The 17,189-nt window shown below is 46.4% G+C and overlaps 1 protein-coding gene across 2 annotated transcripts; it reads right to left on the reverse strand.

Moving 5' to 3' along the window:
• Positions 1 to 10: 10 nt before the first annotated feature.
• Positions 11 to 14,520, reverse strand: FXR2 (FMR1 autosomal homolog 2). Of its 2 annotated transcripts, none has more exons than XM_023653458.2 (17): positions 14,073 to 14,520; positions 8,382 to 8,434; positions 7,932 to 8,025; positions 7,218 to 7,289; positions 6,963 to 7,111; positions 6,611 to 6,704; positions 5,774 to 5,890; positions 3,717 to 3,887; positions 3,438 to 3,516; positions 3,022 to 3,131; positions 2,702 to 2,788; positions 2,204 to 2,426; positions 1,811 to 2,008; positions 1,522 to 1,722; positions 1,302 to 1,397; positions 1,054 to 1,154; positions 11 to 713 (listed from the first exon to the last, which is right to left on the reverse strand). In XM_023653458.2, the coding sequence occupies exons 1-17, from the start codon at positions 14,151 to 14,153 to the stop codon at positions 618 to 620; spliced, it is 2,022 nt and encodes a 673-aa protein (XP_023509226.1). In that variant the 5' UTR covers positions 14,154 to 14,520; the 3' UTR covers positions 11 to 617. The 2 variants fall into 2 exon arrangements, with proteins under 2 accessions (XP_023509226.1, XP_070084199.1); XM_070228098.1 differs by lacking the exon at positions 14,073 to 14,520 and adding an exon at positions 10,510 to 11,216.
• Between the last annotated feature and the right edge of the window lie 2,669 nt (positions 14,521 to 17,189).

Below are 17,189 nucleotides of genomic sequence, written 5' to 3' on the forward strand. Positions count from 1 at the left end.
GGAACCAGAGTGCCATTTGGGTTTTTTTTTATTCTCTTTTTAAATACTGTACAGTGAAAAATAAATACGCCTTCTCATCCACCAGACAAGGTTGGTCCCCCCTCCCCTGGGGGACCTTGTCACCCCCCTTCATATACACCCCTGGTTCTACTCCAAAACCTTCCCCATGCCTCCCACCCACTTATATCCTTACTATCCCCGTCTTCCACAGTGATGAGGCCCCAGAAATGGGGGGTACAGGATGGGAGGAGGGATAGCAGGGGAGCCCCCCTGAACTGTCAAATCTGGGTGGGTCAAGGAGCACCCCGCACCAACAGGTGGAGAATGGGGGTGTTCAGAGAGAGATTGGGGCATTAGAGGATAAAGGCACATCCAGTCTGATGGGGAAGGAGAGAGGCTCCCCTCACCCTGGGGGTAGGGTGGACAAGAGGGAGGGGGGTATGACCCTGTTACACACCCCTCCACTAGCTCCTGGAGGTTGGGGGGGACCCAAGCTGCTGTGCCACCCCCCACCCCCCTAGATAAGAGCAGCTCCAGCGCAGGTCAGTCGGGCCTGTGAGGGCCATGGTGTTGGGCAGCAAGCGAGACGGAGAAGGGAGGGATGCGGGCTGGAGGTTTTATGAAACCCCATTCACCAAACTACCCAACTCCAGGGGGGCAGAGAGCTCCCCATTCTCTGAGGGGCCCTTAGGAAGCTTGCTGACAGAGTCACCCTGAGAGGAAAGTGGGAAAGAAAAGGAAGAGGAAGGAAAAGAAAGCAGTCAGTAGAAATTCAGGTAATGACATTCCCTACCACCCGAGCCCTCCTGGCATGTGGTGACCTTAGGGTTGGTCCCCTGATGTCTCTAGTCACTCTTACTGGGATCCAGAAAATATGAACCAAACTTTCCTCTCTTCTATTTAAACTTTCCACTATTCTAAATACAGTCTAAACTCCATCAGACATAGCCTCCTCTGCAATTTAGTAAGAGATTTCTTTGGGAATTTTCTTGTGCCCCCCCACCCCAGAAGAATAAAAAAGGAGGTGGAGTCAACTACGTCTTGCCTGCCTACCTTCTGTCCTGAAAGAGAATCCTCTGAGGGTTTAGTGCGTTCCAGAGGTGGCCGCTGGCGGCTTTGAGACTCTGCTCGGGAGATATAGTCAGCCACAGTCACTGGGGAAGGCAGAGGATCAAGAGTTTCAGAAGGAACCCAGGTGTCCAGCCCCTAGAAATTCACTGAACCCCAATCCTGGTTTTCACAGGTTAGGAGGCATCCATTCTCTCAGCTGAGGAAGGATGCTGCATCCAGTGTTAGCTGACCTGGCTGACGGTCTCCACTGATAGAACCATCAGTCCGGTTACCACGGTTACGACGGCGGCGGCTCCGATTACGACGCTGGGGTCTTGACTCATCTTCTGTGGGGCAGGGAAAAATGAGAGTCATGCATCCCATGTCCTATCCCTCAATTCCTTGCAATATGTAATATTGCTAAATAGTAGAGCTGAGTCTAATATTTTAGACACCAGGCACACCCCTTACCCAGGCCATTCTCTGTCATGCTGGGCCCATCAGATTCCAGGCCTCCATCCATGACAGTTCTGTCTTCGTCAGTGCGGCGGCGACGAGAGCGACGGCGCCTGGCACTTGCTGGGGGGGGTTCCCCAGGCTCTGAATCAACTGGGGGCTCTGGTTCAGATGTGTCCAGTAGGCTGTAGGGATTACTGTCTGGATCCTTCAGCACTAGTTAGAGAAGAGGAGTTGGGAGTCAGGAGTCCTTCATGTTTCCTTTTGGCCCACATTCATGAGCCCAGCTGTCTGGTACGGGTACCTGAGCTAATAGATGACGAGCTGTATCTCGAGGTGGGCCGGGGGGCAGGTGGGGGTCCCCTACCCCGACCCCCAGTAGGCCTCCTCCGGCTTTCTTCCACCCGGGATGGGGGATCCCGGTCACCAGGCCCAGCTCGGTTGGGCTCCTCTCTCTTCTCTGACTCAGTCTCAGAAGCTGTGGATGGGTCTGAGCTGGGGCCTGAAGAACATAATGGGGTTCAATCAGGGTCACTCACCCCACCCCAGGATCCATCACAGCCCCCAAACTGAAGACTACCCCTTCTCACCCACAGGTCCCCCAGCCATCACTCTTTCCTCAAAGCTTCTACCCAGACCTCTGCCTCTGCCCACAAATCCTATCAGTGCTCGCCTCCCTTTCCCATAGCTGTCTCACCATAGGCAGGACCGCCTGTCCTCCGGCCCCGGCCCCGGCCCCCATAGCTGCCCCCATAGGTTCGTGTGGTGTGGAGGGAGGAGGAGGAGCTCTCATCAGTGGTATATCCAGCCTTGTCACTGCCACCGCTGCCCCGCCCACTCCCAGGAGGGCGAAAGCCCAGCCCAATCTGCCGAAGCTGTTCATCAATTTGCAGCCTCTCCAAGCGAAGCTGCTCCACCTCCTGGTCGGGTAGAAGATGGAGGAAGAAGTATAAGATCAATGAACAGTCTCCTGCTTTCATGCTTCTCCACCCTACATATCTAAATTCTCAGGAATGTAAGGAGACAGACTGGCTAACCAAGGAAAATTCTGAGATCCAACTCCCCAGCCCCAAATTTCCACCCAGGGGCTCTTCTGCTCAGAGACAAACTGGGTACCACAATTCCTAATAAAGTTAGGAGCAGTCTTAATCCCCTTGCTACACCCACATCTCTCCCAGGCTTCCGGCTTGGGTACCTGCAGGTAGGAGAGGTGATATTCCAGCAGAGCCTGAGCATTGCTGATATTCTCTCGGGTGCCAACAAATATAAAGGGAACCATTCCCTGGAGGGCAGAGGGAAGGACAGATGGATCAGGAGAGTCAAATCTAAGTATTAACCCCATCCTGTCTCCTAGGGAAGCCCACCCAAATGGGATCTTTCTGGGCTTTACATCTACTAGGGGGAAACAAAACTTACTGTGCTCCACCCCCTAGAAATCCCAGCCCCCAAAGAATGGCTTTGAGAACAATCCCACAGACTTCTGGAAACCCATCTCTAGGCATAGTTGCCCCATACCTCCTCCCTGGGATTCTTCTTGTCATTATCACCTTCTACTCGAACCCTCACCACACCAGATTTATCCACAATCTCCTGGATCACTTTCCCATTCTTTCCAATCACTTTGCCTGAATGGGTAAAAGAGAAAATTTTTTTTTTTTAAAGAAAAGAAAGAGTAAAAACAGATGAGCAATCTTTCAGCTTCTCTATATGGATTCTGTTTAATTATTCTCCTGCTTCTAGGTTTCTCATGAGTTTTCAAAGGACAAAATATTACAATCCCTAGATATTTGTTCTTCCTACTACAGACTGTTTTGTTCTGTCCTTGTGAAACTGGAAGTCCAGAGGGAGGTGCTGAGTCCAGATCACTTCAGAGAATCTCACATCTGGACCTCAAATGTATTCTCTTTTATACGTATACACCCCCAACTCACCAACCAGGTTCCTGGGCACCTGCACAGAGTCCTCAGAAAACTCAAGGTAGCTTCGGGCCTGTCGGCATGCCTCAGGAGTCTAAGAGAAGATTGGGAAATCGTTACTACAACAGAGGACCTGGATTTCAAACAATGATCTTCCTGCCACTCACGGTCTTTGGGAAAATGTCGCCACCAAAGTCAGGGAGGGAGGTCAAAATGACTCAGGTTTCCTTTTTCTTTCAGCCCCTCTTCCTTCTATCCCCTAAGGGACCTGGATGATAGATATCTTTTGCTGACCTCCCCATAGATGCGGAAAGTGCAGGTCTCTTCACCCAACTCAATGGCAGTCACCCCAGGTACTTTTCGGGCCTGCTGGATGTTGGCACCATGAGTCCCAATTGCCAGTCCCATCAGGTCCTCTCGCACTGTGAACTCCTCTTGGAATGCTGCGGCCAACTGCTTACTTGTCTGAAAGGAAAAGGCACTGTGAGAATCATGTTAGTGGAGTCTCAGAATACCTGTCCCAGGCACCTGACACTTTCCATAGCTTCAATGAGGAAAAAATGTGCAAAAGCAAGCCAGAATGACCTGCTGACCACCAGGACCAGCTGGAGAATTCCGGAACTTTTCATTTGACTCCTACGTTCCAGATACCAATGGCTTGGTGGGGAGAGGAGGTAATATGGGCAGAGTTTGGGCTGGGAGCCACCAAAGATCTGGATTTGGCTCTAACACTATCTGGTTGTGTGATCCTAAACAAAACACATACCCTGTGCCTCTGTTCTGTCACCCACTAAATGATTATATCTGACCCACCTCATTCCCAGACTATCAAAAGGATTAAATAAGGTTGGTGTGAAAGGACTTCTCACAAGGTAAATACAAAGGTAAGGAACAATACCTTACCAAATTAATATCAGCTCTAAAAAGAGAACCCAAAGAGGTGAATAGAAAGCAAAGGATTAAGAAAAGTTATAAAAGGAGCCTATGGAACACCATACTATCACTTCATTTCTCAACCAGTCCTCAGAGGGATCCCTGGGTACAGGGGCAGAAAGACGAGAAAGGTTCTGGAAGAATCAGTCCTAGGTAGGAAGAACCAAATAGGAAATATATCTGAAAGGGGACATTCTCAGATCACAATCCACTACTTCCTACTTCCAAGATAGATGGAGTTGAATTACAGCAAGGATTTAAATTAGACAAGAGGAGAAAGCTGGCAAAAGGAACTAAGTTGGGTGTTCAAAATAACTGAGTTAGGGAGGAAGGGAAGAGGATCTACAATGATTTACAAATGTCTTCTAGAGAACTTTGCCAATGGTCTTATTGCCTAAATTGTCTGCTGGGTACAAGGGTGGTGGTGTATTTATACAGTCAATATTTCAAAATAATTTTTAAAAAAACAAAATAGGAAAGATTTCTCAAAAACAAAGACATGTCCTTATTCTTAAGACCTTGCACCTATGGTCAACTTAGCTATCTGCTACACTATGCCACACAGATCAATACAGCAAAGTCCTAGCAGAGTTGAATATTCTACCTTTTGTCACCAAGAAACTTGCTCATTGGGAACTGCAGCAGATACAGTTCGTATCATTGGGGGTAATAGTGAATTTTTAACTGCAAGTACCCTGAGTAGCATCCTTGGAGAAGTGAAAGATTAACATGATCCAGAATTTGCACAGGCTTAGATAAAAGCCTCCCAAAAATATCAGTTCACTTGATAAATGGAAATGGATGTTCAAACACAAAAACACACACACCCTACTTGTTTAGGATGGCATAATACCTAAGAAAAGGGAACCTGAGCATCATAAGATGTCAAAAAGACCTTGCAGAAATATTTTAGTCTAACTACCTCATTGTCACAGATGAAGCTCAGTGAAATCAAATGATTGATTTCAAACCAATCATTTGACAAAGCAAGACTTACGATTCCAAGTCTAGTGGCATTGCCAGGGTGCAAATGGTTCTCAGAAATATCCTGCAAAGTGAGTTTGTTCCCGGAGGTCACTTGGGGGAGGCTGGTGGAGGTAAGAGCCACACACTCTTCCACTTTGAGACAGAGCTGCTCTGACTGATCTGTTTTATGCATTGTACTTTAAATAAAATAAAATATCACTTGATCAAAAGGTCCCATGGCTAAAAAAAAGTTTGAAAACAACTGTACTATATACTATGATGGAGATCTGCCATCTGGAGGAGTCTGGGATAAAATAGCAGACCCAGGTTTAATGGCCCAGAAAGACCTTAGACTTTTTTTCTGTAAACATAAGAGCATGGGTGGAGGATAGAGCAGGAAGGGAAGAGGACAACAATACCATTCAGCAGTAAGAAGTGGAGCCAAAACTTACCTCTAGGTGCTTGGTAGCTTCTTCATTGCGGGACATGAGTAGCAGTTTGGTGCGCAGGCTTCGGAAATGCATATCACCCAGCAGGGATGCCCGCTTCACAGGGGCTTCTGTGGTTGACTGGGAAGAAATCAATGGAAAAGTCATTAAAACTGACTTTCAATACATACTGGGGGAGAGCCAGGGACTAGGAATTAGGATGCCTGAGTCTCTGGAAAAAGATGGGAAGTTAAGAAATGAAGCTAGGGAAGAGGAAAATCATTGTCAGTCTCACAAGGACCTACTACCTAGGTGCCTAAGGAAAGTGGTTTTAGGTATCAAGAAAGGAGCAAGCACGGGTGAGAACTGTACAGTCTATTTTTCAGAGTCCAAATATGCAAAAGAGGGTCCCCAGCCCAGGCTGAAATATGATGGCCAGGTTAAAAAAAAAATTAAGGTTATACACGAGGAAGACTAAGGGAAGATAGGGCTACCTGGGCCCACAGGAGTCAGGAGCAATAAAGTCCTCTCTAACAAATAAATATAAACATTTTTTGGCTCCTCCCTTTCTGCAAAGGAGTTAAAAGCAGAAAAGGAAAAATTTTTTCCCCCGCTTTTTCTCCCCAAATACCCCCAGTACATAGTTGTATATTTTAGTTACGGGTCCCTCTAGTTGTGGCATGTGGGATGCCGCCTCAGCATGGCCTGAGCAGCGATGCCATGTCCGCGCCCAGGATTCAAACCAGCGAAACCCTGGGCCGCCGAAGCAGAGCGTGCAAACTTAACCACTCAGCAACAGGGCCAGCCTCTTGGAAAAAATTTTGACAGAGTCTATGTGTAATTCAGGCAGAATAAACTCACCAGAATGAAGAGCTCACTATTTGTGATGTTGAGAAAGATGCAATTTGCTCCCAATGCCTTCTTAAACTCTTTATGGACATTTTCATTGGAGCAGCTGCAGAGAAAGAGAAAAGTGCTTAGAGGGCAGAGTGTAGAGGTAGTCAAAGGCTCAGGGAAGAGAGAGATGGCCCAAGAAAAATAAAAGAGGAAAGAGTGCAGTAAAAGAACAGGGATGAGGAAACAGAGGAACTGGGAGCAAGAAGGGCTCTAGAGGGCCAAAGGGAACAAGAGAGAAGACTGAAACTGGGAGAAATAAGGGCAGAAACAAGGACTGTAAAGAGGGCCCCCCACTCCCAATATCCCTAACACTCACGCCTCTCTTAGATCCTCAGGCACAGCCATAGTAACCTTGAAGAAGCTGCCTTTGGTTGCAAGGGGATTGGGATTAACTGGCCGAAGCCGTTCCAGGGTGACAATCTCATTGTAAGTGGCATCACAGGCGGCATATTCAATGACATAGAACTGGAAGAAAGGAGAAGTTGTGGATGACCTGAGCTTCTATCTCCCACCTTTCCATGACTAAAATATTTGTTTCAGCAGTTCTCCAAAGGCCTTCACCATCACTCACATCTCCCTTCATCATCCGCACCCTGGCCAGCCACCAGCCACAAGGTTCTTGCTCATTGGCTCGAGAATAAACCTGAAGAGAAGTTGAAAATAAAAGAGATATTAAGGACCATCCAAAAACATCAAGAATGGAATAAGCATTAAGACACTTGGGAGGCATCCTAAATCAAGATAAAGAAAACTAGAAGGAGCTGCTAATTAAAAATCAGAGGGCGAGACCGGCCCGGTGGAGTAGTGGTTACGTTTGCATGCTCCGCTTCAGCAGCCTGGGGTTCGCGGGTTCGGATCCTAGGCATGGACCCACATACTGCTCACCAAACCATACTGTGGTGACGTCCCACATACAAAATAGAGGAAGACTGGCAGAGATGTTAGCTCAGGGCCAGTCTTACTTACACGCACACGCACACGCACACACACACACACACACAATCAGAGAGCATTGGATTTTAGATGCTGTTATCATAAATGAATAAAAGTGAATCCCCTGAAACTGGGAAGCTCCCCCAGAGTCTGGCTGATCCCCACAGTGATGGACAGGGAACTGTTGCATTTCACTTTTCCATAGGCTACCTGGCTGATGTGGTAGCTTCGCTTGGGGAGGATGGAGAGCAAACCATCCAGTGAGGAGCCTAGGATACTGGTATCACGGTAAGGGAGAGGCAGAAACCTGGAAAAAGTGACATGTAGAAAGGGTGGACTCCATGGCCCTTACCTCCACCTCATCCCCTTCTGTGATCTCCTTATTATAGTCAGCTGGAGGTGGTAGCCGGACATCCCCAAAAGGAATTTGTCTCTCACTCTGCCAGCTGCAAGGGAAACAGTGATACGAAAGCTGTTCAGGTTAATGTGGTTGCCCATTTCTTCAGGAAGGAGTTATTGCCTCTACTGGACAATTTCCAACTTTTCTGGTGATAAAGAGGCTAAACCCCAGGCCCTGCTCCATAGTGGTGTCTTCCACCTCTTGTCAGAATCTAAATACTGGGTCCAATCCCCTCCCCATCCCCATTTAGGCCCTTTCCTCTGCTGGGATCCACGTAAGTTGCCCACCCAAACCCCTGGCTCTCTCCCACCTATTACATGCCTCATGAGACTCAGCCGCCCCCTCTTCTCCACTCTCCATTTAGGACCTAGTATGCTGGATTCTCTATTCCCAAGGTCTTACTTGTTTTCAAAGAAGATGGTGACAGAGTCTTCATGGACATCCTTCACAAAGCCCTAGAATAAATTTTAGAACAAAGTAAAAAAAAAAAAAGACAATTTATCACCACCTCAGCCATCAAGGGAACACAGAGAGACATTTGGAGGCCTTAAACTAGAGTTTTAGACGGGGGCACAAGCTATCTAAAGATAGGGCCAGAAAAAGCTGCCTTGGGGAAAGAATATGAATGAAGTAGAGTGAAAGGAAACGATACTGGCATGGAAAGAGATGTGACAAAATCCGGAAATAAGATGAGACAGAAACTAAGTAGAAGGGGGAAACATCATCTGCATCAGAACAGCCTGGAAACTGGTGGTCTTCTATGGCTCCCACAGGGGCCTCCCTATCTGTCTGCCTAGTGTTGTACTGAGCAGCTTGCCAGAGTTCAATTAAAATACCAACAACATTCAGCTAGGCTAAGAATATCCCATGAGACAGTGTGAGGCTGTCCTGGAACACCTAGAGGACATCAGGATCTGCCAAGAGAGAGAAGGGTCAAGCTCCCCAATACAGCTAGAGACCTGAGCAAACTTGGTGCCTTGATGCCTGGGTCCTTCCTAAAAGAATAATCTGAATAACCAGTTCAAAACAATGAACACAGTTTAGAGAAGGAAAAATTAGGACTTGAGAGGTGAGATTTCTGAATGCTAGACTATGACACTGCTAAGAATTTGAAAAGGATAATAAAATTTGTAGAAGACCCCAATCTTGAGATCATGACAAGGGAGAGGAAAAGGAATGACTGAAATGCTGGTCAGCCTCCTATTTTCTGTGTCTTCACCGAGGAAGCCAAAGATCTATGTTCAATCCTATGCTCCCAATTTTTCTACCTTCTCTCCCTATTTTTCACATACTCAAAACTAGGGATTGCTAATTTTGACAAAGTCTAATTTATCGATTTGTTCTTTTATGATCAAGCTTTTGATTTCATATCTAAGAAACCTTTGCCTAATCCAAGGTCACAAAGGTTTTCTCCTATGTCTTCAAGAAGTTTTAGTTTTTATTTTACACTTAGGTCTATGATCCATTTTGAGTTAAATTTTGTATATGGCGTAAGATATGATCAAAGTTCATTTTTTACCTATGGATATACAGTTGTTTGAGTACCATTTGTTGAAAAGACCATCCTTTCTCTACTGAATTGCCTTTTCACTTCTGTCAAAAAATCAGGAAATGAAAATTAATGGACAACGACAGAAAGTATATCTACCAAGGTGGTTGGTGGAGGACTTTTGGTAGTTAAAGTTCATTATCTTGATTGTGGTGATGGTTTGTTATATATACAAATGTCAAAATTTAAGAAATTGTACGCTTTAAATACGTGTACTTCATTGTAGGTCAATTAAAGCTGTTAGAAAAGAATTAGGGGTTTCAAAGGGCTAATACACAGGAACTATTCCTGAGCTTTGCAGCTAGGGACAAAGCTGAGCTTAGGAGAGAAAACACAAAAAATGCACACGTGTTATTCCCATCTCACAGAATTGGTCAATCATAAACACTTACTATACTGCTGTTTCCTTACGGTGGGAAAATCTAAGCATAAATTTCACTTGATACAAGCCATCTTTCTCTTCTTTCGAGACAGGATCTTGTTATGAAGCCTTACTACTTAGAGCCTTACTACTGTCCAAGGCATTAGTGCTCTGGCTACTGCCTGGCCTCTTCCTTACCCACGCTTTAGCTTTCTCTGCCACTCCTTTCCCCAGAAATGTTTTTTCCACTCTTCATTCAGCACCAACAATACCCACTTCTACTATTCTCTCAAGTCTTCTTCTGAGGCACTTCTACTCTTCACTATTTGCTTGAGTCCCTCTTTCCTTTTGGGCTCTTCCCTTAGCTCCTTAAGTGTCCTCCTCCCACAACCACTAATATTGTATCTCTTTCCTCTTCTTTTCCCCCTTTTTAAGGGTCTGTCTGGATTTCTAGAAACAGTCCAACCAGCCTCTTTAGCTGACTTTATCCAATTCTTTATCCAAAATACCTATCTCCAAGCTTTAGAAATAGTTCATCAAGAGAGAGTCAGCTATTTTCAAAACATTTTAAGGATAAAAGGAAGTAGAAGAGAGAGGAGAAGAAGAGGACAATTACTTGCCTGCTTCTTTTGTGAAGAGATTCCCACTCCTAGATATATTCATTCACAAAGGATATGCCTAAGGCTCTAGTCCAATTCTCCTCCAACAGTTAGGGTTGGCCCTCAGGCGGAGGCAGCAATATTACCGCTTTTTCCAGCTACCATGATCCCCAAGGCAGAAATGCAGAGCTCAGAATGGAGTTTTCCCTCACATTACTCAGCAGTTCAACCAAACGCCATTCATTCTTATACTTCCAGGGTCTTGTTCCTTTAAACATTGTCCAAAACAAGCTTTCTCTTCAACTTCATATTCCAATGCAGTCTCTGCTCCTAAATTCTATCCACATCATCCCAGTTTTTTTCCTCCCAAGATACCAGTGTTACAAAGTGAGCTCCTAGTTCTGCTCAGTCCATGCTCATTGGGAAGATAAGCAGGTGAGGGCAAGAGCAGGTGAGTGATTCTAGAAGGCCAACTAGATGCAAAGGATGACTTAATTCAGTGGCCATGGTATATCATGGCTTTGGTTTATAGGACCTAGGACCAGACAGAGGAAGAGACCCCTAGGTTCCTAGGTACTTCAGTTTCCTCAAATTAGAAGATATGAAATTAGTCCCCATCTTCAACCTATCTTCTAGTCCTGGGCTCCCAAAAAAAGGAGGGAGTTCTAGGAGAAAAGCAGAAAGGGTCTGGGTAAAAACCACGTGTTGAAGTTGAGATGCTGTATTCCTTAAGAAAGGAATGGGAATTAGGATATCCAGGTAAGGTCTGAAAAGTTGATGACTGCACCCTGGAAAGTGAACAGATATTTCATTTGGGAGAGCATAACTTAAAGAATAAAACACATTACTTCTGACAGAAAAGGAAGAGGTGACTGGATAACAACGAGATAACTTAGATTCCAGATCTGCCATTTGTAGTTGTATTGTAGACTATCAACAATAGAACCCAATTCGGAGAGAGGTAAAAGGGACCTTCCCAAATTTATAGTTTCAGGAGCAATGTAAACAAACACTCCTTGACCCACACTGAAATCTGCTGAGTCATGAATATTAAATCAGTAGCAAGGTCAGAATGGTTAAGTATCTAAATGGCACTGAAAGTTGAAGAAAGATCAGTTGAATTTAGAGATTTCTTGTTGTTTTTAACTGAGGCAGGGGGCAGAAAATGCTAAAGTAGCCAAAAGACAAAATCCATGTTATGTAGCTTTCAAGCTCAACTCCAAACTCTACTCTCTGATTCAAAGTATCCTGTCCCCAATTCACTCAAGTCTATCATTGCCACAGCCCAGAGGAGAAAAAGGAAAGATGCAGAGAGGGATTTTCTGTTGGACACTCATATGTGGAAAGGAAAACATCTCCCTTCCCAGTTAATTTCAACTGGATACCAATCTTTCCCAGCTGTGCTTGGCTCCCAGGCTTCCTAGAACAAAAGTAAACATCTATCTTGATATCAGACTCAATTTAAGAATCCCTTTTCTTGGAACCCAGAATTTAGGGGTGGGAAGGACCCAGATGAAGGACAAGATGAACAAAATGGGGCTAAAATCATATGAAGAAAGGTATTTCAACAAAGCTAATGCAAGTTTGGGGGAAAAGGGTATAAGAGACAAATGTACTCTATCAGAATCAGAAAGGAATTAGAGATTGCCAAAGCAAACAGAAATGCTATGGAGGCAAGCTAGAAGAAAAAGTCCTATGAGTTAGGAAAGTATGTAGAAAAAAATGACAGAAGAGGATGGGCTGGGAGCGTCTTTCATACACAGAATAAAGTAGTTCCTGAGGATTACAGTGGAATACAGAAACATTAGGATAAAAAAACAGACTTAAATTGAGGGGATAAGTTAAGATAGATGTGGGTACCCACAAGCACTGAACATAAACCTGGTGAAGGAAGTAAGGCAAAAATGGATATGCATTTAGGGGCTGGCCCCGTGACCGAGTGGTTAAGTTCGCGCGCTCCGCTGCAGGCGGCCCAGTGTTTCGTTAGTTCGAATCCTGGGCGCGGACATGGCGCTGCTCATCAGACCACGCTGAGGCAGCGTCCCACATGCCACAACTAGAAGAACCCACAACGAAGAATACACAACTGTGTACCGGGGGGATTTGGGGAGAAAAAGGAAAAAATCTAATCTTTAAAAAAAAAAAATGGATATGCATTTAGAGTGGGTAAAAAATGTCTACACTGAACTTACCAATTGAAGCTGTGGCAGAAACCTTCCACTACAAGTGCAAATATGAGACCCTTTCCAGTTTAGTTTATGACTTCACAAGGAAGAAGTTGGAGAAAGTCATTTCCAAGGGCATGAAGGTGGAAAGGTATTTTATGGGAGAAAAGGCTTGAAGGGGAAGTGAAGGAAAAGGAGGCTCTTCTCACAGTGATGTTATGAGAAGATATCTCAGCTGTTGCTCCTCAGAGTAAAATGAAAGATTAAGACAGCAATCAAGAAAGTCTCTGCAATAATTTCAGGCATAAAGTCCAAAGAAGTTCAAAATAACAACAGTCACACAAAGAAAAATTCCTGAGAGGCAAGAGGGGTCTCCCTCTGGCTTAATCTAAATGAGAAAAAAGATCCTAGAAAATGGATTCAGAACAGATAAAGAAAGTGGCAGTAAAAGGAATTCCAAGGAACCAAATCCTGGGCGAGGGGGGAGCTGAAGTAAACAAGGATCTTTTAAAGATAGTCCCCTTCTTCAAAAAAAGGCTATCATATTCCCAAATTGGGAGAGGTGGCCAAAAGTCTTCTAGAAGTGGAAATCCTTAAGAAGATAGAGGGACTCCTCATGCAATCCCCTTTTAGAGATCATGAATATGAACGTTACACTCATTTAAAAACTAAATGAATCATCTAAATGTATCTGGGGTCAAAGTGAGATAACAAATATAAACCCATCCCTGGGTAGAATGGTAAACCAGCTAGCCTTGGGATAAAGGGGTGGGGTGAGAGACTTGTGAAAAGATGCCACCCTATGGCTAGGAAGCAACTTGACTGGTACAACCCAGAGCTCCTGAGGTCAAAGATACGAGATGTCATAAATGGATTATGACCGTTTCTCCTTGGGCTGGCAACAGAAATATAAGATGAAAGTGGGGTGAGTCTTCCAGAGCCAGTAGGAAGAGGCCTCTCCCAGGAAGATGAAAGCATCTAATATGGGACGGCCTTCCCAAGGGGGCAATAGGGGAGAATAATGAGAATTCTCCATGTGCTTGGACTGTGGGGAAGACGTGATTAAGGTCTAAGGTATGTCTTACACTAGGAAACAGGAAAAGTCAATAGGAAGCTGGGTAAATAGGGTCTCTCGGGGGTCGGGGGTGGGGGCGCGGTGCATAGATCTAAGCACAATGATGCCCTGATGTTCATTCTCTCTGAGATGGGGGTAAAAGCAGGGAAACACTGGGGCCAAAAACAAGACGAAGGGGGTTAACTTCCAGAGGTCTCCCCAGGAGGGCTGCGGGCGAGAGCCTGGGTCTCAGGTAGCAAGGGTCAGGACTTCGCTCCAGAAGCTCGATCCCGCCCCATTCTTGCCTGCTCTGGCTGGAGGAAGGGGGCTAAAGACGGGTGTCCCCGGTCGGCGCGCCGCCTCACCTTGTAGAAGGCCCCGTTGGAGCCGCGCACCTCGACGGGCAGTCCCGGCTCCACATCCCCCCCAGAGGCCAGGCCGCCCATGGCGCCGCCACCGCCTCCGACTCCCCCGGCGGCGGCTGCAGCAGCGGTCTGACTACGGGCCGGGCCAGGCCCCCGGCGTCTCCCCGGAGGAGGAGCCGGAGGGGGAGCCGCGGGGGGCGGGAGCCGGGCCGGCCCCACGGCGGCCCTGCCACAGCCAACGAGCAGGGCGCCGGGGCCGGGCCGCTCCCCGTCCGCCGCCGCCGCCTTGGTCTCCGCCACCGTGAGGGAAACGGCCGCCGCCGCCGCTGCCTTCGTCACCTCAGCTTCCGCCTGCCACCGCCCCCGCAGCTGCCTCAGTCCCGGGACCCGCTGCTGCCGCTGCCTCTCCACGGCCTCCGCCTCCCCCTGCCGCCGCCGCCTACTGCGCAGGCGCACCGGGCACCCGCCCGCCGCGCGCGAGGCCCCGAGGCTCACGGCGCAGGCGTCTGGGCTGGCGACCCAGCTCGCGCTCGCCAGCGCATCAGGGCTTCCACACTCCAGTTCACTCTCTCACGCCCTCTTCTGGTCGCTTACTTGCGCTTGCGCAGAACGAGATTGGCGCTCTTTCTTCGCCACCCCACCACTCCACCGCCCCCATCTCTTCCTTTCCCCGCCCCACAACACTGAGAGCTAACCAATCATGGGGAGGGAGGAGCCGAGCTCGCTCAGTCGGATTGGATTTCTGCAGCGCCTGGTCAGGCCACACCCACTTCACCACTGGGAGCTCCCCCAGGCTTAGACAAGTTGGGGATGGGCATGCGCCTAAATGACTGCTTGGTCACTTTCCCCACCTTTGTCTTTCTTGGTGCGCACGCTCCAAAGAAAAAAAAGAGGAGGAGTCGAAAGGCAAAAAAAAAAAAAAAAAAGTGCCTAGTGCGCAGGCGCTGAGCTTTACTGTCTGCAGGCGCGTATCGTCTCGAGCATCTGTAACTCCTTGCTGTAGGAAATTTAAGAGTCACGTTTTTGCCTAGAGAAAATTCTGATCATGCATATAATGAAAGGTTAAAAAATAATTTCAAGGCAGTACCGAAAAGCAAATGCAACTTAGATCAGCACAAAGATGTGATATCCAAATGCTGAGGAAATTCAAAACAGGAACAGTTGTTATGGAGTAAGGATAGTAGAGGGCACACTTCGGATTCTTGAACTAAGTAAGAAATTTAGGTAGAAGTGAATAAAATAGCACAGAAATTAGAATCACATGTTTTGCATTTAGTCATTTAGCAAACATTTATTTAGCCCTCACTGTGTTCCAATCACTGTGCTAAGTGCTAGGGATACAAAGACAAGATGTGGTCCCTGATCTCAAGTAATTTATAATGTAGTGGGGAAGGGGCAGGAAATTAAAAAGTTTAAAGAAGTAAATTAACAAATAACTGCATGGAGTTTGATCGAAGATATGATAGAGAGAAGGACTAGGTATAGAGGAAATTTCAAAGAGACAATAGTCACTGAGTGATCAGGGAAGACTACGTAGAGGTGGTGATGGAAATGAGTAGGAGTTTGCTAGAGGAAAAGTGCAGTAAGAATATTCTTTTCAACTGAAGCTTTATTTATTTATTTATTCATTTATTTTTCCTTTTTCTCCCCAAAGCCCCCTGGTACATAGTTGTACATTCTTAGTTGTGGGTCCTTCTAGTTGTGGCATGTGGGATGCTGCCTCAGTGTGGTTTGATGAGCAGTGCCATGTCTGCGCCCAGGATTCAAACCAACAAAACACTGGGCCGCCTGCAGTGGAGCTTGCGAACTTAACCACTTGGCCACGGGGCCAGCCCCGGTAAGAATATTCTTGAGAGAATAAGGATAACCATAGTGCAGAGGAGCAGAAAGAGTATGTCCTTTGAGGGCTAGCCCTAGGTGTAGTGGTTAAGTTCAGTGCACTCTGCTTCGGTGACCTGATTCACAGGTTCAGATCCCAGGTGTGGACCTACACCACTCTTCAGCCATGCTGTGGCAGCGACCCACATACAAAATAGAGGAAGACTGGCACAGATGTTAGCTCAGGGAGAATCTTTCTCAAGCAAAAAGAGGAAGATTAGCAACAGATGTTAGCTCAGGGTGAATCTTCCTCAACAACAATAACAACAAAGTGTAGGTCCTTTTGGGAACTGCAGCTAGTTCAAATAGCATTTGGCTTGAAGTGGGGAGCTGCAGGAAGCTAGACTGTGAAGGACTTGTAATTCAAATTAAAAAGAATGGCTTTTACTTTATCAACAATGGAGAACCATTGAAAGATTTTAAGCAGTAGTATAATGTGATAAGATTTACATTTTACAACTGTGGAGAATAGATTAAAGCCTAACGATGAGACCCGTGAGGAGCCCTTGCAGGTAAGAAAGATGCTGAGGACCTACTTGGGTCAGGGCTATGGGCAAGAGAGGTACAAGCTGATTTGCACATGTTAAATCTGCAGTAGAATCAACAACTAGTGATGAGGGGTGGATCGGGTGGGGTCAGGAGCCAGTGAAGAAGCCAGAGGAACACAGGACAACTCTCGGATTTCTACCTTGGGTTACTGAGTGAATGGTGATGCCAGTCATGGGAGAGAGAACACAAGAGACAAAGGTTTGGAGGAGAAGTTGAGGACTTCAGTGATTGCGGTTTTCCTCTTTGAGTTTGAGCATCCACCATCCAGGTGGACATGATCCTTTGTCTTCAACTTCTCTTCTCTTTCAGGTTCCAAGTTAAATATAATTTCTTTAGCCTTCCGCTATGCCCACACAAGGATAGGTCCCCCACTTCATACTGCCAAAGCATCCTATATTCCTTTGTGGCACTTATCATGGTTATAATATTAATAATTTATCCATCGTCTTTCTTCTACCATTACACTATAAGCTCTGTGAGGTCAGAGACTGGGTCCCATGTCTGCTTGTCCCCACCATTGTACATCCAGTACCTAGCACAGTTCCTGGAATGGTAAATATTAACTGAATGAAGGAATCAATATCCTGCACACCAGTGGACATACAGGCGTGGGGCCCAGGAGAGGTCTGAGCTAGAGAGGTGCATGTGGGAATCATCAGCATGTTAGTCATAGTTAAAGCTGTACAAGAA

Source organism: Equus caballus, chromosome 11, assembly GCF_041296265.1.
Source record: "Equus caballus isolate H_3958 breed thoroughbred chromosome 11, TB-T2T, whole genome shotgun sequence".
NCBI classification, from domain to species: domain Eukaryota; kingdom Metazoa; phylum Chordata; class Mammalia; order Perissodactyla; family Equidae; genus Equus; species Equus caballus.

Bases quoted from the DNA above. Each gene is read 5' to 3' on its own strand.
- FXR2 (XM_023653458.2), bottom strand. From the start codon at position 14,153: ATGGGCGGCCTGGCCTCTGGGGGGGATGTGGAGCCGGGACTGCCCGTC. The intron at 3,517-3,716 runs GTCAGCAAAAGA...ATCTTCTCTTAG, and splicing joins CTTTCCGCATCTATGGGGAG to ACTCCTGAGGCATGCCGACA. The intron at 1,723-1,810 runs GTACCCGTACCA...TTCTCTAACTAG, and splicing joins CTCGTCATCTATTAGCTCAG to TGCTGAAGGATCCAGACAGT.